The sequence below is a fragment of the Callionymus lyra genome, chromosome 19 (genome assembly GCF_982586985.1).
Source record: "Callionymus lyra chromosome 19, fCalLyr1.hap1.1, whole genome shotgun sequence".
Classification (NCBI taxonomy): Eukaryota; Metazoa; Chordata; class Actinopteri; order Syngnathiformes; family Callionymidae; genus Callionymus; species Callionymus lyra.
Window position 1 is genome coordinate 885,868 of NC_141836.1, and position 24,882 is coordinate 910,749.

General features: G+C 42.7%; 2 protein-coding genes and 1 long non-coding RNA gene across 8 annotated transcripts in view; all 3 read right to left on the reverse strand.

The window, feature by feature from the left end:
- Window positions 1-5,907: 5,907 nt before the first annotated feature.
- On the reverse strand, window positions 5,908-7,730 carry LOC148058850 (uncharacterized). The gene is made up of 3 exons (XR_015709446.1): window positions 7,606-7,730; window positions 6,040-6,194; window positions 5,908-5,979 (listed from the first exon to the last, which is right to left on the reverse strand). It is a non-coding gene; the product is annotated as an uncharacterized LOC148058850 (long non-coding RNA).
- Window positions 7,731-8,740: 1,010 nt separating this feature from the next.
- On the reverse strand, window positions 8,741-13,600 carry pgd (phosphogluconate dehydrogenase). Its single transcript, XM_087781794.1, has 13 exons — window positions 13,511-13,600; window positions 13,070-13,145; window positions 12,835-13,014; window positions 12,544-12,609; window positions 12,371-12,489; window positions 12,233-12,302; window positions 11,739-11,873; window positions 11,469-11,658; window positions 10,608-10,738; window positions 10,269-10,402; window positions 9,922-10,021; window positions 9,010-9,132; window positions 8,741-8,955 (listed from the first exon to the last, which is right to left on the reverse strand). Exons 1-13 carry the CDS (start codon window positions 13,516-13,518, stop codon window positions 8,836-8,838), a joined length of 1,452 nt encoding a protein of 483 aa, XP_087637920.1. The 5' UTR covers window positions 13,519-13,600; the 3' UTR covers window positions 8,741-8,835.
- A 501-nt stretch (window positions 13,601-14,101) lies between these two features.
- kif1b (kinesin family member 1B) overlaps window positions 14,102-24,882 on the reverse strand; it is a 36,861-nt gene continuing 26,080 nt past the window's right edge. For 3 of the 6 annotated variants that reach the window (XM_087782187.1, XM_087782189.1, XM_087782186.1), the window contains 23 exons: window positions 24,310-24,561; window positions 23,753-23,871; window positions 23,442-23,527; window positions 23,244-23,373; window positions 22,908-23,058; window positions 22,755-22,845; window positions 22,558-22,676; window positions 22,438-22,493; window positions 21,556-21,664; window positions 21,379-21,445; window positions 21,183-21,267; window positions 20,811-20,916; window positions 19,245-19,359; window positions 19,051-19,184; window positions 18,924-18,985; window positions 18,713-18,858; window positions 18,404-18,652; window positions 18,278-18,349; window positions 18,094-18,215; window positions 17,881-18,033; window positions 17,628-17,820; window positions 16,427-16,545; window positions 14,102-16,358 (listed from right to left, as the gene is read on the reverse strand). In XM_087782187.1, the coding sequence (XP_087638313.1) occupies window positions 16,316-16,358; window positions 16,427-16,545; window positions 17,628-17,820; window positions 17,881-18,033; window positions 18,094-18,215; window positions 18,278-18,349; window positions 18,404-18,652; window positions 18,713-18,858; window positions 18,924-18,985; window positions 19,051-19,184; window positions 19,245-19,359; window positions 20,811-20,916; window positions 21,183-21,267; window positions 21,379-21,445; window positions 21,556-21,664; window positions 22,438-22,493; window positions 22,558-22,676; window positions 22,755-22,845; window positions 22,908-23,058; window positions 23,244-23,373; window positions 23,442-23,527; window positions 23,753-23,871; window positions 24,310-24,561 (2,779 nt within the window). In that variant the 3' untranslated portion in view covers window positions 14,102-16,315. Of the gene's footprint in view, window positions 16,359-16,426; window positions 16,546-17,627; window positions 17,821-17,880; window positions 18,034-18,093; window positions 18,216-18,277; window positions 18,350-18,403; window positions 18,653-18,712; window positions 18,859-18,923; window positions 18,986-19,050; window positions 19,185-19,244; window positions 19,360-20,408; window positions 20,436-20,810; window positions 20,917-21,182; window positions 21,268-21,378; window positions 21,446-21,555; window positions 21,665-22,099; window positions 22,301-22,437; window positions 22,494-22,557; window positions 22,677-22,754; window positions 22,846-22,907; window positions 23,059-23,243; window positions 23,374-23,441; window positions 23,528-23,752; window positions 23,872-24,309; window positions 24,562-24,882 lie in introns of all 6 variants that reach the window. The other 3 variants (XM_087782188.1, XM_087782184.1, XM_087782190.1) reach the window with 3 other exon arrangements.

The following is a 24,882-nucleotide window of genomic DNA, read 5'->3' on the forward strand; positions in this document are numbered from 1 at the left end:
GACCAGACACACCAGACAGGAGTTGAGGAGTGGAGTTAAAGTATAATGATGTTCTATTCTATGTTAATCTTTGTATCCTTTGATCCATGTTCTTTATCTTTAGACTTAGATTGCATCATCTTGTTCTTTCTCTTTATTTCTCTTTGTTCTTGTTGTCTTTATTTGTCATGAATAATTGTTTTATTGGAATTGGAAAATCACTAATTCCCGAAGGAGACCTCCTGAGGGATCAATAAAGTTCTAAATAACCTAAATACTTAAGTTGGTCCTGGAGGTTGGAGTGGAACAGATGTTGGACTCGTTCTCCGTCTTTACGGAGTGTCAAGCGAGGGTTTTTAATACAAATGCAGGAGTGATGACACACGCGTGTCTTTGATTTAACAAAGTATAAAGTTCAACTCACTTTCATAACAAAATTAAACAGTATAATATAAAGTACTGTTAAGAAAGATTAAACCTGCATGAACAGACAAAGTTACAAAGCAATTCTACAAGTTTCACACACAGAGAAAAGCAAATGGTTGCTTCGATACAACGTTCATTTATACACAGAAATATAACCAAAACATGGCTCACCTAGGAGTGACAAGCAGGTTTTTTAATACAAATGCAGGAGTGATGCACACATGTGTCTCTGAGCAGCTGAAGCATCTGAACAACACGCGTCTCATCGTTTTCTTTTGTTCATGTGCTTTAGACAGACTCAGGTCTGTTATGAATGAAAACATAATACTGTATCAACTAATATGTTACTATTTAGTGTTTTTATTTCTCATCATTTAAAAACTGTTGGACAGATTTAAGGCTGTTTTTTTTTAATGTGAAATAGAATAGAATAGAAACTCTTTATTCATCCAGAGGGGAAACACACTTTTACAACAGCGCAGTTTAAAAAAATAAAGTGCAAGGAAAAAAGAAATAATAAAAGAGATAATACAAAATATAATTAAAACGATCTTAAAAATATACAAATTATTTACAAAATTAGAAATTTAACACTATTAACAAAATGAAATAGAATAGAATAAAATAAAATAAAAAAATAGAATAAAACACACAAGAAGAAAAACACACTACGGATTAGCATCAGGATATTTAAAGTAGAGAGTTAAATATCCTGACACCAGTTGGGATGAAGGACCTTCTATACGCTCCTACACTGGGGGGCCTGAGCCCCTGAAGGAGCTGCTCCTCCACGGTCAGGTGCAGTGGGTGGAGAGTGTTGTCCCTGATGGAGGATAGTCTGGAGAGTGTCCTCCTCTCTCCCACCTCCTCCACCTCCTCCTCTCTCCCACCTCCTCCTCTCTCCCACCTCCTCCACCTCCTCCTCTCTCCCACCTCCTCCACCTCCTCCTCTCTCCCACCTCCTCCACCGAGTCCAGCGAGCGACAGGACAGAGCCTCGTGACCAGCCTGTTCAGTCTCTTCCTGTCCCGGTCCTGCTGCTGCTCCCCAGCAGACCACAGCGTAGTGGATAGCAGAGGCTACCACAGAGTCATAGAAGGTCCTTAAAAGTGGTCTGCACACTCCGAAGGACCTCAGTCTCCCCAGGAGGTGGAGGCGACTTCGGCCCTTCTTATACACGGCGTTGATGTAAGTTAAGGTAAGGTAAGGTAAAACTTTATTGATCCCTCAGGAGGTCTCCTTCGGGAAATTGTTCCTGGACGAAATTGTATGGACCAGTTCAGTTTATTGTTGAGGTGAACACCCAGATAAAACTATCAACGAAGTAAACAAAAGTAAAATAAAAAATGTTCTAACTTTAAAACTTTAAACCTTAAATAGATGACATTGAATTACTGTCAAACCTTCTCATGATAAATATATTATTTTGACACTTATACTTCCTGTTCCTTCATTATGTCTTCAAAATGTTATAAACTCTTCAAATAAAATTTGAATAGATAAGTTTGCTTTAACAAGTTTCCCTTGAAAGAGTGGAGTTAAAGTATAATGATGTTCTGTTCTATGTTAGTCTTTGATCCATGTTCTTTATCTTTAGACTTAGATTGCATCATCTTGTTCTTTCTCTTTGTTCTTGTTGTCTTCTTACTTTTTATGAATAATTGTTGTATTGGAATTGGAAAAAAACTAATTCCCGAAGGAGACCTCCAGAGGGATCAATAAAGTTCTACCTGACCTAAATACTTAAGTTGGTCCTGGAAGTTGGAGTGGAACAGAAGTTGGACTCGTTCACTCAAACACATTTTAAAGATGAATGTTTACATTTTTTACCGTCTCCTCATCAACATGTTATAATTGAGATGATCAACAACTATTATTGATTCCAACAGTGATAATGAAGAACATTTGTCTTAAATCTACAAATGTTTATTATACTTGAAACTCAACATTGTCTGAATGTATCATAGTTGTTGATGTTCTATTTACACATTTATAAGACAACTGTTGGTTTACTATGAGGAAGAAATGTTTCCACTTTTTGAATGTAAAATGATCAATTGATGGTATTGGAAAGTATCAAAACATAACTTTAGATACTTAAGTAATGTTGGCTCGATATTGACAGTTTATATTTGTTCATTTTAAACATGAATCACTCTGGTGTAAATGTTTATATTTTACATACACGGTTATTAACCGAATAACCGAGGCGAGCAATGGATTATTTAAATGTTAAAACATCTTCAGATGAAGTTTAACGAGAATAAAAGTGTTCATCAGTAACTTCGCGTCAGTAGAATGTGTCTCACCTGCACGTGTTTGAATGTATTCTAATTATATTCGTGAGATAAAGGTAACTTACAAATAGTCATCACGTGATGTTGTATTAAACAAGCGTGTTTTAAGGAAGTGACGTCATGTTTCTTTGACTCTAGAAGAATCTATATCGAGCCAACTTTACAAATAACATTGATGCGCAACAACAAGTATTTTATTATTTCCATTCGTGGTTTTTCATTATCCTTTTAGTAACTTACTTTACGTAAGCAACGTAATATAAGAGGTTTAAAGGGAACAAACTAAGTAACTTGCATAAATAAAGTGAAGAAATTAAAAAAAAACATGCATGTGTTGAAATAAAGTCACATACAATACCATCATTTTACATTCAAAGAGTGGAAACATTTCTTCCTCATAGTAAACCAACCACTATTCAAACAATAATTCGCAGCTTTCAAGTAAAATAAACATTTGTAGATTTATTGACACTTTTATAAGACAAATGTTCTTTACTATCACGGTTGATCATCTCTATTATTTGCACAATGATAACAGTGTTGAGAGCAGACGGTACAAATGTAAACATTCATCTTTCAAACGTGACAATGTGGTTACAGGTTATTAAAGATTGAATCAAGAGATGATTATTTAGAACTAACTTTGAAATTCACACGTATTTCTTTGTGAGGATAAGATGGTTTTTAAATGTGAAATGTGTTATTATCAGAGTATTTTCGTAATATGCTCAAGATGTTCAAAAAGCATTTAAATGCTTGAACTTTTTAATTTATTATAAAGATACGAGTCAAATAAATCATCTTCTCTGCTACAAACTACTTAACTTTATTTATGCAAGTAAGTTACTTGGTTTGTTCCCTTTAAACATCTCATATTAAGGATAATGAAAAAACAAAAATACTTGTTGTTACGCATCAACGCCGTTTGAGGGCGCTGTTGTTACTAAACCTGCAGGTTATTTATACTCACTATTAACGTGTAAAGTAAAAGGAGAGTCAACTTTTTAAGACGACGGCATAAACCTCTCCTTCAGTCTCTTGAAATTACGGGGGGAGGACAGAGACCCCCCCCCTGGCTTGTGCCCCCGGTGTGGTTTGATCCAGATCCCCGGCGTAGGGTGAGAATTGAAGCATTACGCGCACATCCAGAGGTCTTGGGTTCAATGCCCAACTATATCTTAAGTCTTGAGATTTTGAATTAGAGTAAAGGTCAAATTAAACAAAACGAAAAAAAATCAGCGTGAAGGTGATCTAGTGTAGTGGTCAAGCACTATGCATTGACATCCACAGGTCTTGGGTTCAATACCCAACTATGTATTTAGTCTTGAGATTTGGGCTGAAAGTGAAGGTCATATAAAACAAAACGAAAAAAAAATCAGTGTGAATGTAATCTAGTGTAGTGGTCAGACTCTATGCATTGACATCCACAGGTCTTGGGTTCAAGGCCCAACTATGTCTTAACTCTTGAGATTTTGAATTAGAGTGAAAGTCAAATAAAACAAAACCAAAATAACTGCTTTGAAGGTGATCTAGTGTAGTTGGAGCACTCTCTGCATAGACAACCAAAGGTCTTGGGTTCAAGGCCTGGTTGTTTTTTTAGTCTTGAGATTTTGACTGAGAGTGAAGGTCAAATAAAACAAAATGAAAACAAATCATTGTGATCTAGTGTAGTGGTGAGACTCTCTGCATTCACATCCAGAGGTCTTGGGTTCTATGCCAACTATGTTTTAGTCGAGATTTTGGCTTAGAGTGAAGGTCAAATAAAACAAAACCAAAAAAAAAACTGTGTCAAGGTGTTCTAGTGTAGTGGTGAGACTCTATGCATTGACATCCAGAGGTCTTGGGTTCAATACCCATCTATATATTTAGTCTTGAGATTTTGGCTTAGAGTGAAGGTCAAATTAAACAAAACGAAAAAAATCAGTGTGAAGGTGATCTAGTGTAGTGGTCAGAATCCCTGCATAGACAACCAAAGGTCTTGGATTCAAGGCCTGGTTGTATTTTTAGTCTTGAGATTTTGACTGAGAGTGAAGGTTAAATAAAACAAAACCAAAATATTTGCTGTGAAGGTGATCTAGTGTAGTGGTGAGACTCTCTGCATTCACATCCAGAGGTCTTGGGTTCTATGCCAACTATGTTTTAGTCGAGATTTTGGCTTAGAGTGAAGGTCAAATAAAACAAAACCAAAAAAAAAACTTTGTCAAGGTGATCTAGTGTAGTGGTCAGACTCTATGCATTGACATCCAGAGGTCTTGGGTTCAAGCCCCAGCTACTACCTTAGTTTTGAGATTTTGACTGCGGGTGAAGGTCAAATAGAACAAAACCAAAACATTTGCTGTGAAGGTGATCTAGTGTAGTGGTCAGACTCCCTGCATAGACAACCAAAGGTCTTGGGTTCAAGGCCTGGTTGTATTTTTAGTCTTGAGATTTTGACTGAGAGTGAAGGTTAAATAAAACAAAACAAAAATATTTGCTGTGAAGGTGATCTAGTCTAGTGGGTGAACTCTCTGCAAGAACAACCAGAGGTCATGGGTTCAAGCCCCAGCTGCTACCTTAGTTTTGAGATTTTGACTGCGGGTGAAGGTCAAATAGAACAAAACCAAAACATTTGCTGTGAAGGTGATCTAGTGTAGTGGTCAGACTCCCTGCATAGACAACCAAAGGTCTTGGGTTCAAGGCCTGGTTGTATTTTTAGTCTTCAGATTTTGACTGAGAGTGAAGGTCAAATAAAACAAAACCAAAATATTTGCTGTGAAGGTGATCTAGTGTAGTGGTGAGATCAACCGACTGGCGGTTCTCTGAGCCTCACAAGCTCAGGGTTCGAATCCCACCCTTCACTCTGGGAGCTGGAGCAAACCAGACCGGGCGCGAATCCGGGGTAGTAGGGCCGTGTCCTCCCCCGAAACATCAAGAGAGCAAAAGGAGGGGTTATACTTTTATTTTGCATATGGAAAAAATCTCAAACTATGACATCAAAAATTGGTCTCTCCTCCCCCCTCTGCGGACCCCACTATGGCCCCTCCTCCCCAACAGGAAGTGCTTGGATGAAGATCAAGTGTTCCTCACTTGATCTTCATCCAAGCACTTCCTGTCACCCAGGAAGTTGAAGAAAAGCATGAAGACTCCTCAGGTTCTCCATGCAGCAGGTCCTGGGTGGAGAACATAGGATGTCACAAAAATACAACAGTCACAGGAGCTCATCCTCACCTAGATGTTCCTCAAGTCCATGACCTGCTTCTCCATCATGTCCTCGCACACCTTCTCTTCAGTCTCACCACCTGTTCAGAGAAGAGACATTAGGACCAAACCAGAGTTCATGGACGACTGAAGACACTCACACGTGGTGTTAGCAAGCGATGGATCTCATGATGACCTTGAAGGTTCAATCTTCGTCACATATGTTCAACAATCTTCTCCACAGTTGGACTTCTTCTCTTCGTACCCAGTACCAGTGAACTCCAGCAGGGGGCGGACGAGCTGAGCCAGCTGGAGACTAAAGAGAAGAACAATCAATGAAACTACAGTTTACACAACAACAACAACAACAGAATCTAATAAGTGAAGAGTTGAAATACATTAAAGGTTCAGAATGATGGAGGAAAATATTCAGTGTTTGTCATTTTCCTCCAGAGTTCATGATTCAAATAATTTATTTTCACCATCACTTGAACGATTAAACATGTCATGAACTTTCATGTGTAGATGTTTCTAAGACACCGTGATCACAACTTTAAGAGCTTTGTTACCAAACCTTTTATCATATTAATTATCACAGTTTTGTTCAAACAAATTAACAATTAATACAAAAATGTACATAGAAATAAAAGTAAAAAAAAGTTATACAATTACTTCACTTGTTTGACTGATTTAACTCATCAATATTATAATCTTAAAACCTATATAAAATAAACTTAGATTTTTCTGTAATACTTTGTATTTATGAACAGATCTGAGCTGGAATTATAGACTTAAATCAACACTTTCGGGATTTAAAGGGAACAAAAATGTATCTTTTCTGCAGGGATTAAGTAATAAAACATCTTGTATTCAATTTAAATCAATGTCTGCGTTTCTTTAAACGATTGACTTTGTTGTTCGCTTCTCGTTTAAATGCAGCTCCGAGACCTTAAGTAACAACAGCGCCCTCAAGCGGCATTGACACGTAACAAAAAGCAAATAGTGCATTTTAATATGTTCATTCATTAATAAAAATAAATGCTGAGATAAACATCAGAAACTATTCTTTAACAATTAAATAGTTTTGTAATACAATAATAAAAGATAAAAAACATGATTTGTTATTTTTAGGAGCAAATTTAGATAAATCCATTTATTTTATTTCTATATTATCTTTTTTGTTCATGTGGGTCTTTGTTTAATAAGTTATAAATAAACGTCTCATTCTGTATGAACTATTGAATGAATATGTTGTTTTAATCTTTAATAAAGGAAAGTAAATACATTTACGTTCCAAGTGTTCAAATTAAATATTTAGTTTAAATAAACACTGTTTGACAGATTTAAGGGTGTATTAAAAAAAAAAATGTAAAAACTGTAAACAAAAGGAAAATTTAAACATTAAATAGATAAGTTTGAAACTTTCCCTTGAAAGACTTTTTACAATTTTTACCTTCTGACCTTTGACCTCATCAGTGTCAGGTGTTCTTCTTAGCTTTAGCTTTAGCTTCAACAACGACTACAGTTTCACTGACAGTTTAATTCAACACATGAACGAGAAAGACTCAGTTCTATTGTTTTATTTACAAACAAACTTCAGGACAAAAGTTACTGAACATAAAAGTTCAACAAATAGAATCACGACTTTTAATAAACGCTAGTTTCGTCACTAATACGAGTTTAAGTCACAACATGGTTCAGCTGCTGTAGAAAGTCAAGGTTCTCACCTGCAGATGTCCCAGTTAGCCAGGGTGATGTTGGAAGTTTTCATATTCGATGGTGATGAAGCTATAAGTGCATCAACTAGTTTGGTCACGTGACTGTAGTGGCGCAGGTGTGCGGAACCAACCGGGCGACCATCCTTTTCTTACAGCGCCCTCTGGTGGATGGAAGCTGAAGTTCGTTACATTTCAAAGTTTAATGAATCTTGATCAGATTAATTTGAAAATATAATAAAATTATCATTCTACGTGGACATTTAGGTTTGTTTAAATTATCTGTAGAACAATGAAACATGTATGTATGTATATATAGATCTATATATATTTGATGATGGATGATTGATGATGACGAAGTATATGTGTATATATATATATATATATATATATATATATATATATATATATATATACTTCGTCATCATCGCGCTTTTTATTTTTTTTATATTCGGAAGATTCTTGTTTATATTTGCTGTCGCAGACGCTCATTCATTCCTTTAGGTGGCGCTATCAATCTGCTGGTTTGGTAAAAGAGACATTTATGTAGAGCGAAGAAAAACTTGTGGTCGCCTTTCTTTCACAGCGCCTCACTGCGGCCTCGGATTGGTAATACAATAGCCAGCCGCCAGAGGGCGTCTCAGGCCACAGTACATAGATTACGTTTAGTGAAAAATGTTCTTTTACAATTTTGGAATAAAATAAATGTTAGTGAATGTTTGCAAGATGTATATTATTTTTTACCGAATCAAAAAAAATAAATAAATACAATCTTAAATAAAATATCCACAAATTGAATTTGAATGATTATATTTGTTTTACTGTCTAGTTCCAGCACATTCTGAGCCACAGGAACCAACAAGAGGAACTTCCTTCATGAATCGTGAGTATAATTGTCGTTTAAATGAAGTATAATAATAATTATAATATAATTGTAGTTATCTAATTTGAGACTTGAATTCAAAATGTCCTCCAAAACTTAATTTTCTTAGTGTGGGGTTTGATTTTTGGCTCTAAAGACTGGAGCTAAATTTAGAAGCAACAGACTTTGAATAAACCACAAACACAAACACCAGTAAATCCTGGTGATGCTAATTATAGAAGGATTTGGGTTTAAAACGGTTCTTGTTAATCCAGACGACCAGACTCACACTTAAGCTACATCTTTATTCCAGATAAATAAAAGTGCTGCTCAGCACGGCGTGAGGACGAAGGAACGTGTCGATCCATCAACGAGGTTCTTCACGCGTTGTAGGACGAGGACGAGACGTTCCCGCCGTGACCCGTCCAGTTGGTGTGGACGTGCTGCCCCGGTTTAGACAGAAGCTCGTAGGTATGCGCCCCGAAGTAATCCCTCTGAGCCTGGAACACACAGTTGTAAACAAGTGCAGCGGGTGGACAGGTGTGGAGACTCACCTGCAGCAGGTTCGCCGGCAGCATGTCGTGTCTGTAGCCGTCGTAGAAGGACAGCGCGGTGGTGAAGCAAGGCATGGGGATCCCGTGCTGCACCCCGACACTGACGCTGCGACGCCACGACTCCTGCACACACAGAGTCACAACTTTTGTGGCAACAATCGTCAACACAAGGATCTGTTTGACAGTTTAGAATAAAAACTGTAAATTAAATAAAGGAGGGATTTGTTCATGAAGGTGGTCGTATAGAAATAATAATTAAATGAAATTTAATCGTTAGTTTTTTACAACTAAAAACACAACTGACATCGTAACAGCTCACGTTGTAAACTAAACACATTCACTAGTTTATAAAAATACACAATTAACACATAGACACAACAATCTTCAGTCAAACAACACATTGTCACACACACACCTTCTTTTTAACCTCTTTTAATGATTTATCAAAGTGTGAATACAGAGAATAAAATGAATAATAATTAACTTGTATAACTTTAATTAGTGGCTCTTGAATGACTATTAGGTTGAATTTTCATCATTTAATGAAATTGAATCATTTAATTAATTGAATCTAATCATTAATTTATTAAAAGTAACTGATATGAAATTAAAAGTGTGATCGTCATGAAACTTTAAGAACCTCAGTCGGTTCAGAGACGAACCAAGACTAGAACGTCTTCGTGACGACATGTTGAAGAAACATCAGAGAGTGAAGAAGACTTTGACGTTTCCTCTTACAAATATATTTCTAATCCGTCCTCATCTTTAATGTTTCCCCGACTTCGTCGCGTGTCACGAATCCTCACCGACGGATCAGAATCTACTCTAGAAAACCAGTTAAAGTGGTTCTAGTTCACTTGAAGTCTGGCGTCAGCGGACTTTCATCAGTGAGTTTGTGTCACTTCCTCTTACCTGACACTTGTGTACGGCCTCCATGAAGAAGTCGTCCAGCAGCAGGTTCTGCAGCTCCGGGTTTCTGTCGAACGCCTCCTTGATCGCCCCGAGGAAGACGCTGCAGGACAAACATCATCATCATCATTATTATTGTTATTATGATACATTGGATTATGAACATTATTATCGTTAAATCAACATCAAATCTTCTCGTCACACTCGTCTGAGGAACAACAAGAGTTCTTTGTCCTGCAGGAGAACCTGATCCTGGCGTCAAACTATAAAACCCGGACCAGGAAGTGGAACATTCTGTAACTTATGAAACCCGACGCCGGCGTCTTTGATTTCAGGAAGTCCGGACTCGCCTCCTGATGATGCAGCCTCCTCGCCACATCAGCGCGATGGCGCCGTAGTTCAGCTTCCAGCCGAACTCTTTGGCGGCCTGACGGAGCAGCATGAAGCCCTGAGCGTACGAGATGATCTTGGAGGCGTAGAGAGCCTGCGAGGAAACACACGTGTCATCAGTGTGCGACACGGTTCGAATAACAAGAGAGACTTCAGTTCAACTTCTGCTTTGTTTAGAGACAGAATCAGAGGAAGAAAGAAAATCTCCCGTTTGAACTTCTTAGATAAAAAAGTGATTCAAAAGTGCAGTGGAAGGAAACATGAGCGGCCATGTTGTTGTTGTTGTTGTTGTTGTTTACCTTCCTGATGTCCTCCAGGAAGACGGCCTTGTCGCCGCTGAACTTGACCCCCTGTGGCCCCGACAGGCTGCGACTGGCCTGGACTCGCTCGTCCTTCAGAGACGACAGACATCTGGCGAAGACGGCCTCGCCTGAGTACGAGAGGAGACACCTGTGAACACGAGTCTACGACGACATGACGTTCAAATGTTCATTTGAGTGACAAGAGATTTGATGCTTCAGGAAACCAGGCCACGCCCACTTGAACGAGAACAGCCGAGTCACCGTGACTCGACTCAGAGACGCATTTAAAATATTGATGAGGCTGAAGAAGAAGAAAAAGAAAAAGGTATTTTTCACGATACTTTATCTTTGTTCAACACCAAGGTTTTTTTGTTGCTTTGTAATAGTTTTTTTATATTTCAATAAAGTTAAAAACAATAATTAATTTTATTTATTTTCATGTTAAATTTTCTTTTGTTAATTAAAATGAAAATAAATAACACATTCTTTCATGTTCGTGTTGTAATTATACTTCCAGCCTCTAGATGGCAACAGTCTTTACATCCTCAACATTTGAGGAAGAATGATGACTGAGGACGAGAGGATACAGTGAGTCCAGATCTTTGGACATATTTTGGTTTGAAAACAAATGAAAGCAGGTTGACTCTGTAAACAGGTGTCACAGGTGTTTATGAAAATAAGCTCTCGAGGGGATCAAAGGTCACCTTGAAGTCACATGACTTATGGCGAGAAAAGCCTTCAATCTTAAGCTCACAAGAGAACAGGTCGAACCCGCAGGTCCTCATGTTGCAGCGATGATGTCATGAGCTTGCAACATCAGCTGACCCAACACTTCCTGGTCACCTGACTTCCTCTTACCGATCAGAGTGACAGGCGTGCCGTACTCCAGCGCCGAGATGGCGGTCCACTTCCCCGTGCCCTTCTGCCCGGCGCTGTCCCGGATCTTGGGCAGCAGGTGTTGCCCGTCCTGGTCCTTGAACTTCAGGATGTTGGCGGTGATCTCGATCAGGAAGGAGTCCAACTCCGTCTTGTTCCACTTCTCGAAGGCCTTCAGAGAAACTGATCAGATCTTTTCTTCTCCTTCTCCTTCTTCTTCTTCTCCTCCTTCTACTCCTCCTCCTCGCTCACCTGCGCCATCTCGTCGTGGTCCATGCCCAGCACGTCCTTCATCAGGTGGTACGCCTCACAGATCAGCTGCATGTCTCCGTACTCGATGCCGTTATGGACCATCTTCACAAAATGACCTGCACCTTCGTCTCCGACCTGCAGGGGGCGAACAAGATCAACAAGTCCTGACATGAAAACATACCAGAACCATCTTAAACACATATTGCTGTTGAGTATTCAAGCTCAGTGTCTGTAGTAAAATCAACTCATATTTCTAAGCAAGGTTAGAACTCGAAGCTCAGATTTCAAAGATCATGAAGTTTATTGTTGAAAACGAACTTATCAGTTCTGAGCATAAATGGAATTTAACCTCCAGCTCCTTGTTCACATCCTGGTCAGAAGCAGCTGATGATGTCATCAATTAAGGTCATTAAACTGAGTAAACAAGCTGTAATCATGACCCGGAGCAGCGTCCGTTAACGGTCGTCACCGGTGGCGCCGGCGTCGCGACTCACCCATTCGCAGCAGGGCTCGCCCGTGCCCACCTTGGCGGCGATGCTCTGGAAGATCTCTTTGATGTGTGGCCTGCATGGACGACACAACAGGTGTGTCAACACGTCGCACATCTGCTGGTGTGTCGCTCGAACACTCACCACGCCTCCTTGTTCCCGCCCGGCATCAGCGAGGGTCCGTACCGCGCCCCTTCCTCGCCGCCGCTCACGCCGCTGCCCACGAACAGAAGCTTCTTCTCCTTCAGGCTCTTGCAGCGACGCTGTGGAGCACAGGCTGTGAAGACTGGCCTTCACCAGACACTGCGAGGTCTTACTGTGCTGTCTCTGTACTCGGAGTTCCCGCCGTCGATGATGATGTCTCCGGGCTGCAGCAGCGGCGCCTGAGGAGGAGCCGGCGTTAGATTCGAGCAGATGATCAAGCAGGTGATGGAGCAGGTGATGGAGCAGGTGATGGAGCAGGTGATGGAGCAGGTGATGGAACAGGTGATGGAGCAGGTGATGGAACAGGTGATGGAGCAGGTGATGGAGCAGGTGATGGAACAGGTGATGGAGCAGGTGATCGAGCAGGTGATCGAGCAGGTGATCGAGCAGGTGAAGCTACGAACCAGTTTGTCGATGAAGTCGTCCACGGCCTGCCCGGCCTTGACCAGCAGGATGATCCTCCGCGGCTTCTTCAGCTTGGACACCATGTCCTCCAGAGACTCGGCTCCGATCACCTTGGATCCTTTGGCCTCGTTCTTCAGGAAGTCGTGCACCTTGGAGACGGTCCGGTTGTAGGCGCAGACCTGGAGGAGACGCGCGATGAAGCTCCTTCTTGTGATGAAACAAACTGGTTCTTACCACGAAGCCGTGATCGTTCATGTTCATGATGAGGTTCTGACCCATGACGGCCAAACCGATCAACGCAATGTCAGCTCTGTGGGAATCAAAACACAAGTTAGAACTTGTTACAACTTCACACAAACACCGGATGTAAAGATATATTTAAGAAAGTAAAGATGTGCAGCAACATTTACATTATATTTATGATTCAATTACATTCATTATAAACAACATTTATAATTATAAAAATCTAACTATGATTTGTTTTAGTACTTAATGCGAGATATTTCTGAAGTTTTAAATGTAAACATTAATTTTATGCTATGTTTAAACTGAGCAACATGCTAACAGGCTAACCATTCAACACAAACACAGAGAAACACTGAAGACATTTTAAATTAAAAACAACTTCAAATACTGCATCAATAGACGCAGATACACATTAATAAAATAACTTACTCTGCCATCGTGATGCGTGTTGTAACCGGGAAGGAAGTTTCCAAGTGAACGACTTCTTCCTCGTTCTCCTCTCAGCCCAGGGAGGCGGAGCTCCACTGCGCACGCCCAAAGCATAGACCAATCAGAAGGCGCAGAGCCAACCGAAGGGACGGGTGAGAGGGATTCTGATTGGGTGAGAGACGTGAGCAGACACACTGGCTGCGTCATTGGTCAGGCGTGCTGTCACTCTTATTGCGTAAACGGCTCACGTCATTTGACAGACGGATCGACGTTTATTGCGAATAGAAATATTATTTATTAACAAATTAATTAATGTTCATGTTCTTATAGCGAGCGACATATACATATATAATAATAATTACATTTTCAAAAATGTAAGAATATATGTATATTGAGAGGATAAGTCATGAAAGAATCCACCGTAATTATATTTATAATACTTACTTACTTAGTTTTATATTAGTATTTCGTTTATTCAGCAGAGAACTCGTCCTTCAACTCACGATGAAAGTTTTGATCCAAGAGGGAAATAATGTGTGTAAACCTGTGACTGACCCTCACAGAGAATGATTGACAGGTGAAACAAAGACATTTGCTTCTGCACAGTTTGCACTTTTATTGTTGCCTCATTCACTAAACAGTTCAATGGTGCAATATTACCAGACAGAATTAGGATATCTGCATGACACATCTATACTATACAGCGATGGATTATAGTTATTACAAATACATGAAACATATTTACACGTTTTTAATTCAAGCTCCATACAACACAGATATTTACAAAATAAGTATGAAAATGACACCAGATCAGACCAATAATGTACAGTGTTATCGTCTTCAGGTGAACATAAACAGTGGGAGGAGTTGATTTCGATTTATCGGAGGGCGGAGACAAGATCTTCTGCTTGAAAGGCATCAACGGAAAAGTGTTGAGGTGAATAAAGACACCGAGAACGACAACATAGAATGTCCTTGTGAGAGATCACGAGCTACTTCACATCCCTGATATTAGAAATCAAATCATGTCGTCAATAATTCAAGCGGCTGGTTAGCGGTGAACAAATCAAACGCACTCTGAGAACGGAAGCGCTGACGTCACTCTGGATGAACAACAAACATCTTCAAGTACATTCAACCATCATTTGGTTCGATCTGAGTCAACTAAACCGTAACAGACGTGGATTGATCCGTTAGTTAAACCCTTTTGTTAACATGTGCAAAGAGCTGCAAACTAATATAAACACAAACTAAATAAACACAAATTGATATGGAAATAGTTGCTCCGACAATGTACAAGAAATTATTCTGGATGTTGTTGGACTTGATGGTTCAAGTAACTCTATTTTTAAATGTTTCAGAAGAAGCAGAATCACATTAGTGTCGAGATATCTATGATTTCTCGCTTCAAATCCACTAAAAACAAACATAAATATATGTTTGACTCAATAATACCATCATGTTCTCAAATTTAAACTACAAGCCCTAGTTTGTGACGTTCACACCTCAGATAACACATGAATAAGACTGATCGAGGTCATTTTAACGAGTAAATACAGTTTGTTGTTACTGACTGAGCTGATAAACAAATAATTATAGATGTATTATTCAATACCAGTCTCACTCCGCACCAGCAGAGGGCTCCACCTTCACTCTTATCGTCCCGTACAATCGAACACTGCTGGTTGGTTGGCCAGAGTTTGTCAACGTCGATATGTACCAAACATACCAAGTAAATTAAATCAGTAGATTAATGTGTAAAATCCCAGTTTCATTTCTCTAAACACGTCATATCTGGGAGTATTTTTAAGAGCATTTTTGATTCTATCAGATAATGTTTCTCTCTCAGCGGCACAGATGGTGAACCTCTGGCTGGATGACGAGAGTTTGATGCACCAAGTGTCCGTCATGTGTCCCTGCCTTTAACATCTTCAGAGCAATTATTTCCAAACATAACAATAAAAAAGTGCACTCTCTCCCTTCTTATGGATGTTCTTCATTAACCTCCTCCAGTGTCGCTCTTCCATCGCGGAACACGGAGCTTCCCTGGTCTTGCTATAGATACTCGTCATGTGCAAAACAAGGTTCTGACGGAGAATTAAAGGAGACTTCGACAGTGTGTGACGATGTGTGTGTAGCAGCTGAACAAAACATTTACTTCATGCGTCGAAGCTGAACTTCTCGGTCTGAGGTCCGACTGCTGAGAGGAATGTTGTGAGAGAACATTTAACTTCCTGGTCTTGGCCTCTCGAGAGCTTAAGAATGAGATTTTCAAAGGATCCCTCACTGGTGGATCCGGACTACGGGGGACTTCAACTCTCCGCTCGCAGCCTGATATACGTCTAGTGTTAGCAGCGTTTGAGACTAGAAAGTAAACTTAAGAGTTAATCCGTGGTGAGCAAACGTGGTCTTCTCCTGAGGACGCTGCAGGTTTCATGCGGTTATATCGGGAATACAAAAGAATCCTCTTTAGAAAACACTACTGTGGGGACGAGTAACACTGATACGACTGATGTCGAACGGAGACGTCAAGGAACAGTGTTTCTGCAGAATCGTGCACACACAGGTCGACTATTACAACATGCTACTAGTTTAGGAGTCGGGAACGATGACAAAAGCGCAATTCCTCCCCTGGTTTAAAAAAGGACACGAAGAAGAAGCAGCGGAGGGAAGGCTGTCGGAATGTGAGAGGGAAGTGAACTCTGCATGAAAGGAAGCCACAGGTCTACTTACAAGAGTCACAATGATTAATACGATTTAACACTTGATCGAAGGCTTCAGAGAGAGAGAGCGACTCCCAGCGTCTCAGTTCTTGATTTGGTTGCTGCGTCTCCTCGCCAGCTTGGATCTGTGGAGGCATCAAGAGGTGACGAGTCAGGCCGGGGATCAGTGGACCACAGAAGAGACGAGCAGTACCGTATTGTTCCGGCGAGCAGAGGGTTGAACGCGTACAGCCAGTCGTTCATGTCCTTCTCGTTGTTGGCCTGCAGGAGGATTCCTCGATGTTTGGTGCAGACGGCGAACGTGTTCGGAGTCTGAGAGACGAAAGAAACTTGTCAACGAGATCTTGAAATAACTGGTTGTGAACAAATCATTATTTATCATGTTCCATTAAATATGTTAAGAGTTTGTATGAAACAGTTGATGAGGTTTCATGATACAGTTGATGTAGTTTCATGATACAGTCGATGAGGTTTCATGATACAGTTGATGAAGTTTCATGAAGCAGTTGATGAGGTTTTATGCTACAGTTGACGAGGTTTCATGATACAGTTGATGTAGTTTCATGATACAGTCAATGCGGTTTCATGATACAGTCGATGAGGTTTCATGATAGAGTCGATGAGGTTTCATGATACAGTCGATGAGGTTTCATGATACAGTTGATGTGGTTTCATGATACAGTTGATGAAGTTTCATGAAGCAGTTGATGAGGTTTTATGCTACAGTTGAAGAGGTTTCAAGATACAGCTGATGAGGTTTCATGATACAGTTGAAGAGGTTTCATGATACTTGATGAGGTTTCATGATAGAGTGTCCTCATTTCTAAAGGCCACTAAATGTCGACGTCTGCTCTTATATCTTTGGCTCTAAAGCAATAATTCAAAAACAGAATTTTATAATAAATAATAAAGAGCAGAACATGACACTGTATCATGAAGCTTCATCACAAAACCCATCGCTAGTAATCACAACACTTTGAATGGATATTTTAATGACTAGCAAGAAACTTCTAAATCTGAATTCTGCTTATGTTCTGTAGTTCCATCTGGATCTAGGAAGGGTTTGAAGGTTCCATTATTCACTTGTATGGCCTCTCAGCACTGCTGCTCAGGCATCCTATGTTGTGTTTAACGTTTAAACTACAGTTCAATCATGTGACGACATCAGGTACGATCAGCTTCTTGGCTGTTCCCTCGCGCGTTCCCTCGCGCGTTCCCTCGCGCGTTCCCTCGCGCGTTCCCTCGCGCGTTCCCTCGCGCGTTCCCTCGCGCGTTCCCTCGCGCGTTCCCTCGCGCGTTCCCTCGCGCGTTCCCTCGCGCGTTCCCTCGCGCCGTTCCCTCGCGCCGTTCCCTCGCGCCGTTCCCTCGCGCCGTTCCCTCGCGCGTTCCCTCACCTTGAGCATGGCCTGCTGGTCCTCACTGTACTCCACCTGGGCCGTGGACAGGTTGAGGACCCCTCGCTCCACTGGGTCCTTGTCCCCGTTGTAGATGAAGACATAAGGCCGCCGCACCACCACGTAGTGCTTGACCCAGGAGTTGGACCGCGGCTCCATGAAGCTCAGGAAGCCCTTCTTGGAGACCACAGACCTGCAGCAGCGAGGAGACGTTAGAAACACGTTGAACCTACGATGAGGTCACTCCTCTCACCCGGGCCGCATCTCTTCGATGTCCGGGACCAGGTTGAGGAACTCGTTCTTCCCGGCGCGGGCCAGGTAGGACATCTCCAGCGTGGGAACCATGGGGAAGTTCTCGTAGTCGGAGCAGGAGGGGCTCGACGCGCGGGAGCAGTTCTCAGGAGTTCTGTGAGAGAAACTCCGTCAGTCATGAAAAGATCTTCTCAGAATGTAGCTCAGGTCTCACTTCTGGTCCATGGAGCTGCAGCGCGAGTCGGCCAGCGAGGGGCAGGTGGAGGACGGGGTGATGGTGGCGCTGCTGAAGCTGGTCACCGACGGGTCGCGGCCCATCGGAGAGATGTCGGAGAGCTGCAGAGACAAGAACAGTCGTCTTTTGTCCTTTGATCCGTCGCTCATCTTCTCCTCCTGACCTTGCAGTCGCTGATGCTGGTCACCACCTGGTTGTACTCGCTGTTGAAGGTGTGCGTGAGCAGCCGCAGACACTGGAACGACAGCCGGGTCAGTCCAGACCTTCAGTCAGTGACATTAGGACCCACCTTCGTGGCCAGCTCCTTCTCTCGGTCCACCAGGCTCTCGATGTCGGCCGAGTCGTAGCCGCTGCTCTCGCTGGGCGTGATGGCGCTCTCGAAGGTGGTGCTGGAGATCTGGGAGGAGATGGAGGTGGAGGTGGACAACGTGCCGCAGCTCATGGTCGGAGAAAGAGGCGACTCGCTGGAGAACTTGTTGGCAGGAGCCGATTCTCCCAACTTCTCCCTCAGCAGCAGCAAGTGTCGCGTCTTCTCCACCTGGAACATTCAGGAACGTCAGGTCAGATCCTGTCACTAACAACGGATGTTCAGCTTCACCTCCTGAAGCTGCTCCATCTTCTCCAGCTCCCACTGGTGCTCCAGGATCAGACTGTCTCCTCGGGGCCTCCACCCCGCCAGGTTCTCCTCTCCACGCACGTAAGCAACAGACGTGTCCAGAACCTTCCTCCTCCGGCGCTGCATGCCTGCCCAGGACAGAACCAGGAGGTTGAAAGAAACCAGTTCAAACTCAAATCTCAATTCTTCTCACCTGGACTTCCGGAGTCGGACATCTTGCACAAGCTCAGCTCGTAGATTCCAGTCACTCGGTTGCTGTAAAACATTCATAGACGATGAGAAACCGTCCACGTTCTAAATTTCTGAACGTCCTTCTTCACCAGTCTGGAGTTTTGGAGTATCCGCTCCCGAAGAGGTTCCTGAGGGAGCGAGGCGGCGAGATCTTGGCGTCCCGTGAGTAGAACACCATGCAGATGTCTTTGGTGATGATGGCCGGCTGGATGCAGTGGTCCAGCTGAGCGGGAAACACCTCGTTGAAGACAACGTTGGCAGCATGAGACGAGAATTGACAAACCTCCAGATAAGCAGACACGGTCATGTAGATCTTCTCTCCGTACGGCGTGACCCTGTTCAGCAGCAGCGAGTTGTGCAGCGAGCTGTCCCACACGGCCTCGAAGCGGTAGAAGGTTCTGACGGACGGAGAGCATCAGGTGAATCCACAGTATTGTCACGAGTCAACGACGTCTATCAGGGATGTGGTGACGTGAACTACAGCAGTGGTCAGTGAGGTTGTTGCAGCTTCTAGATGAAGAAGTCGTTTTAGACCAGGAGGTGAAGTCTTGTTAGCAGAGACATCGTGAGGAACAACTTCATCCAGGTTTCATCTCCATCAGATGATCAAACTCTTTAATGAGGAAGATCATGTTTGAATAACGTTGCAAGGAGATAAAACATTTTCAGATTAACTATATTTTATACATTTATTGCATCCATTAAGTCTCTTACCGTTCGATTAATACAACAAAGAAATGAATACGATTTTTTTTTTTTAAATACAATTTATAAGAACTAATACGTTTATTTATCTAACAATCACTTGTTTTAATCTCTACCTAAAAACGCGATGAGATGAAAAGATAGATTTAAAAAAGTGTTGAACCTTTAGTCTGTCCAGCAGAGGGAAGCATTACTGCGTCATATGACACATGTTGAGCTCCTTCTACTTGTTATGATCAATGTTTTCCTTCAAGAAATTAAAAGCATTAATGAATGTGATGAATTATAGTTGATTATTATAATTTGTGTTAATGATTTAGAGACTTCATGGACATGCAGAATATGTCCTCGACCATCTTCTACTTCAGGTTTCATCTGTTGTCGACAAACCTTTTTCGTTTGGCGTCAAACAAAAATGACGTTATTCCGCGTGGATGTTGTCACGTGAATTTTTCTCGAAGTGACTTTTGACAACGAAATAGAAATTTTACCAAACATTACGCGAGATTGTCAAACAACAACTTGTTTTTGTTTTTCCTGTCAGCAGGGGGCGCTCTGCATACAGTGATCCAGTGAGCAACACCTACTCTGGTTCAACAGTGACAGTGAAGTTCTTCACTAGAAGATTAATATTCGTTGTCGTTAGAAGGAGTGAGACATATTAGGGGTACACGTGTGGGACACGACTGCTACACAAGAGAGGGGGACACACAACACTCTTTCATGTTCTTCTAGCTGATACCTATCAATATCCTTATCAATAGAAAGCCTGAGAACAATCCAGCAGCAGCAGGAGTGAACAGAAAAAAAGAGAGAAGCAAATACGAGTCAGACAAAGAAACAATGAAGAAAATAAAACTGAAAGAAAAAGTTATGTTTACGTGTAGAATCATCTAAACAAACCTATATTTAATTTTAACTTCTGCTTTAGAAGGTCGTCTTAAAACCTTGAAATATGTTGATGAACAGCAACAACAACATGTTATTTTGTCATAGTTTGTAATAAAAATGATATGTTAAAAGGAATAAAAATATGATCATGAAGTGAATTTACTGTATGATTCTGAAGAAAACGATCAATAATAGTCACAGAAAGATGTGATCGTGTTTGAATTCGATCACGTTTGACTGCGACTTGTTTTACCTGTTGGCGTTGTGTGTGGACTTGATGTTCTTGGCAGAAATGATGTTGAGCGAGAGGACAGCGTCGGCCGCACAGTCGTCCACTTCAGCTTTACTTCTGATGCGACCTGGTGAGACCAACATCACATGAGCTCCAGATACCAGCAGATGTCATGGGTTCGTGCGAGAACACTTGTAGCTGTGAGTCTCAATTAGTTCTAGCTACGGTGTCAATACAAGAGACGCCCGAGGACGAACATCCTTCTGAACTTGTGTGGCTGAAGAACACACTTCTGATCTCGTGTCAACAGCAGGACAAGAAATCTTTCATCGTCAGGATCATGGAAGGATGACCATTTCCCCGAATGACTCTCCAAGAAGGAGAGAAACTCACCCACAACGAGCTCACGAACGTCTTTCCAGTGCAGTTCGCTTCCCTTCTCGTGGATGAGCGTCACTGTGATCCTGCGCTGGATCCCCTGCAGCAGAAGCACATGTTGAGCACGAATCGAACCACGAGTAGAACCAAACTCTGCTCTGATTCAAGACCCAATTTAACGCTTGAACGTTAAACTTTGACGCTACTGTACCTGGTGCAGCAGGTAAGTCCCATGACAAGGCAGACCTCCGCTGTGATCCACAATGGCAGGAATATATCTGTGAAGAGAAGCAGGAAAACATCCTTAAGTCTTTAATAACGATGGAGTCGGACACCAGACAGTGCAGAGTCTTGTTCCATCATCATGTGTAGAGATCAACACACTCACTCTCCAGTGGGCTCTAGTTCGCTGATCTCAAACCAGACCAGCAGGTCGTACTTGCTGACACACTGGCCCAGGTTGGACTTGGTGATGGTGTTTAACTTGGTAGCTGGGACTGAAGGAAAGACAGCAGGTGAACCAAGAGTGATAAGAAGAACAACCAACAAGTGTGTGGTGGTGAAGGGATGACAGAAACGAGGATATTTACCAACATATACATGAATAAATAACCTCGGAACAGGAAAAGATTACACCTCCGCTGACGGCAGACATCCTGAGGATTATCCGTCTTTTAAAAAAAGACTGATCTGCCAAACATTTGTGTTCGCCATTTAAATGATGCACGTTCACATGCTGGATAATTGGACAGCAGCTGAACCTAAAACCTTCTTGATTCATTCCTCATCCGAGCAGAGAGGAGGGGGAGAGACTAGAGCTGACGGAGCTACTTTAGGTGCAGCAGACACGACTACTGCAGAGATCTATTGTGCTTCACCTGCAGGTCTAATCACTGCAACATCTGGAAGCCACTACTGTCTCTACTACCAACCGTGGTGCCGCGGCACGACAAACACCACGTCGCAGGGCACCGGCAGGAAGGGGAAGTGCGAGAGCTGGTCGGCCTCGTCGTCCAGACTGGCCACGGCGGAGGCGGCCAGAGCGTTGGCGTGCTCGGACCAAGTGTCCAGCACTTGTCCGTTCACGTAGCCACTCATCAGGTACCGAATCAACTCAATCTTACGCTTGTGGTCTGACATGACGTGACGGTTCGAGAGAGTGTGGCGAGGATTAAGTGAGTGAACATCCGAAGGAGGCAGAGAAAAATGGAAGCAGAGGTGAGGCATGCAGAGAGATGAGGGACAGGACAGGGAGGAAGTGACGTCTCACCTGGTTTAGATAAAGGCATGGGGATGGGATAGTACTTCCTGGATTGTGTTGGAGGACTGCGGGGACATCTGGAGGTTAACTTGACCGTCCACACATCAAAGCATCCACAGACTGACTCACCTGATCAGGTCCTGGCCGTGCAGGTGCAGCGGGTGCTGCTGGTAGTGTCCAAACACCTCAAACACGATGGGCTTGGTCTTTATGTACTCGAGGAACGACTCGGTCACCTCGACTGAAATCTACTCGAAGAAGAGGGACAGAGGGTCAGAGGTCTCAACGATTGGATCTGTATCTTGACCGCCTCAATCTGCACTTGCATTCTGGACGTGGTAGAAGCCCAGAGGAGTTCCTTTGCCGGTGTTCTTCAGAGGTTCGGTGGAGAACGCCTCGTCGTGACGATGCAGGAAGCTGAAGACACAAACAAGTTGTTAGAATCTTGAGATGAATTTCAGTTGATCTGAAAAACCTACTTGAACTGGCAGAAGATGTCGGCGTACTCCACTGGGATGCCGGTGGTTTGGAGGACAGTCACACGGAAGGTGAAGATGCTGCCCACCTCCAGCTGGCCCGCCAGACCTTCGCCACAACTCAGCTTGTCGTCCTCGTTTCCCAGCTTGAGATCTGAGGGAAGACGAGTCTTTAGCTTTAAATCTGCTCAATGGCTGGTTCTTCAGCACGATTTGTTTCGCTGCTAAACTTCCACAACAGCCGATTCATTTCCATCACTAAACATCCTTCTTTGCATCCAACATGAACATCTGCTGAGCGGGAGGAAATTTACGAGCGGGGCTGAAGGTCCGCCGTACCCATGTCATTGATTCTGCCGAGCTCCTCCAAGGGTGTGATGACCTCTGAACTTTGACCTTGGCCCTCCACAATGCGCAGCTCCTCCAGAGACAGGCCGGAGTGGATCATTCCCGGGGATGGAAGGTCGTCCTGAGTGGAGGACGAGAGCAGCAGCGTGTGAAGGAAGACGCCACAGATGCACCGAAGTGTGGTCGTACCTTCTTGAAGTACTCGTCGTCGAAGGAGATCTTGGCGGTTCCTGACTGTCTCACACCTGAGCCGTAGTCTGGAGCTTCCTCATCAGCTGAGGCGAGAAAAGACACTTTTATAGTGATCGGAGGAAACTCAAGCAAAAACACCTGAATATTCAAGTTTGATGAGAACATTTAAGAAAAGATATTCCTTTGTTCGTCTCCCAGTGTGAAAAAAAAAATACATTTTCATCTTAATGAAGTGATTTGGATTCATTTTTGTCTAATTAACTGTTGGCGTCTGTTGGGCCGACCTGCTCATTACAGTAATTACTTACCAGCAATAGCCTGGACTCCCACCCGCAGGAACCCACGCACATCTCCTTTCTCAGTTACTATGGCAACACGGTGCACCAGGGGCACAGGGTAGAGCAGGTTACTCAGGTACACGAAAGCTCTGACGTGGGAAAAATAACGATATTCAAGTCCAGTTCAAGTTCTGACACACATGTAAGGAACAGTCATCGATGATGTTACAAAACAAAACAAAAATGTGCACAAACAGGACAATCAGTTTGTATTAACGACCAACTACACGTGAAACATCGAAGCAGAAAAACAAATCTACAACTGTTCACATTGAAATAAAATGTTACAGCAGGTCAATCTAGTGAGTTAATACCAACACAAACAAATGTTAAAAACAAATTAAATGGAATGTCTTGTTGGGGGGGACAGCTGGCAGATCTTCCACGCATGAAAACATTGACGTCACGGACAGATGGAAGTTAACGTGTTGAAGGACGACGTCACACAGGTGCAGACTACAGAGCTTCTGTTGACTGTTGATGCGTCAATGTGATGGTGGAAGTTAAAGCCCCCACAGGTCACCAACCTTCCCACCAGGATGAACCAGGGGGAGCGGTCGTAGAAGGGGTCCTGGCCGTCGCTGAAGATGTCCGACCCCTCCTCGGTGCCGGCGTCGGAGCTGGTGTCGTCCACAAAAGCCTCGTCGTCGATCAGGTCGGACATCTCGCTCTGCCGTTCGTCAGCCATCTCCGTGATCTCGGAGTCGGTGGTGGAGAAGGTGGGAGAGGGCGTGCGGTCGGCCAGGCGCTCGTTGACACAACCGTTGAAGATGGGGGAGCTGAATTCAGGCCAGGGGGGGAGGAAACCCAGGGGGGTGACAGTGTGTGACACATCAGCCACAGTTATCAGAGACATAGCCGTGTCCAACATTCGTTCTTCACGCACATAATAGACAGTAAAAAAAAACAACAACATGGAGTGACCAAAAATGAATACAAATGTTTAAAAAAAAAAGAAAAGAAGGAAAACAACAACAAATAATGAAAAATTAAAATAAACATAAAACATCATATGATCAGGCCCATTGAAGACTGCAAAGTAGTGTGTTTAAAAAATGACAAACATTTTTGCGTCCACGACAACTTTTGTTTCTTCAAAA

Excerpts from the sequence above, each read along its gene's own strand:
- pgd (XM_087781794.1), bottom strand. Across the intron at positions 10,403-10,607 it reads TCCTGGAGGACATCAGGAAG|GCTCTCTACGCCTCCAAGAT; the intron begins GTAAACAACAAC and ends GTTTCCTCGCAG. Across the intron at positions 8,956-9,009 it reads TGCCGGCGAACCTGCTGCAG|GCTCAGAGGGATTACTTCGG; the intron begins GTGAGTCTCCAC and ends TGTGTGTTCCAG.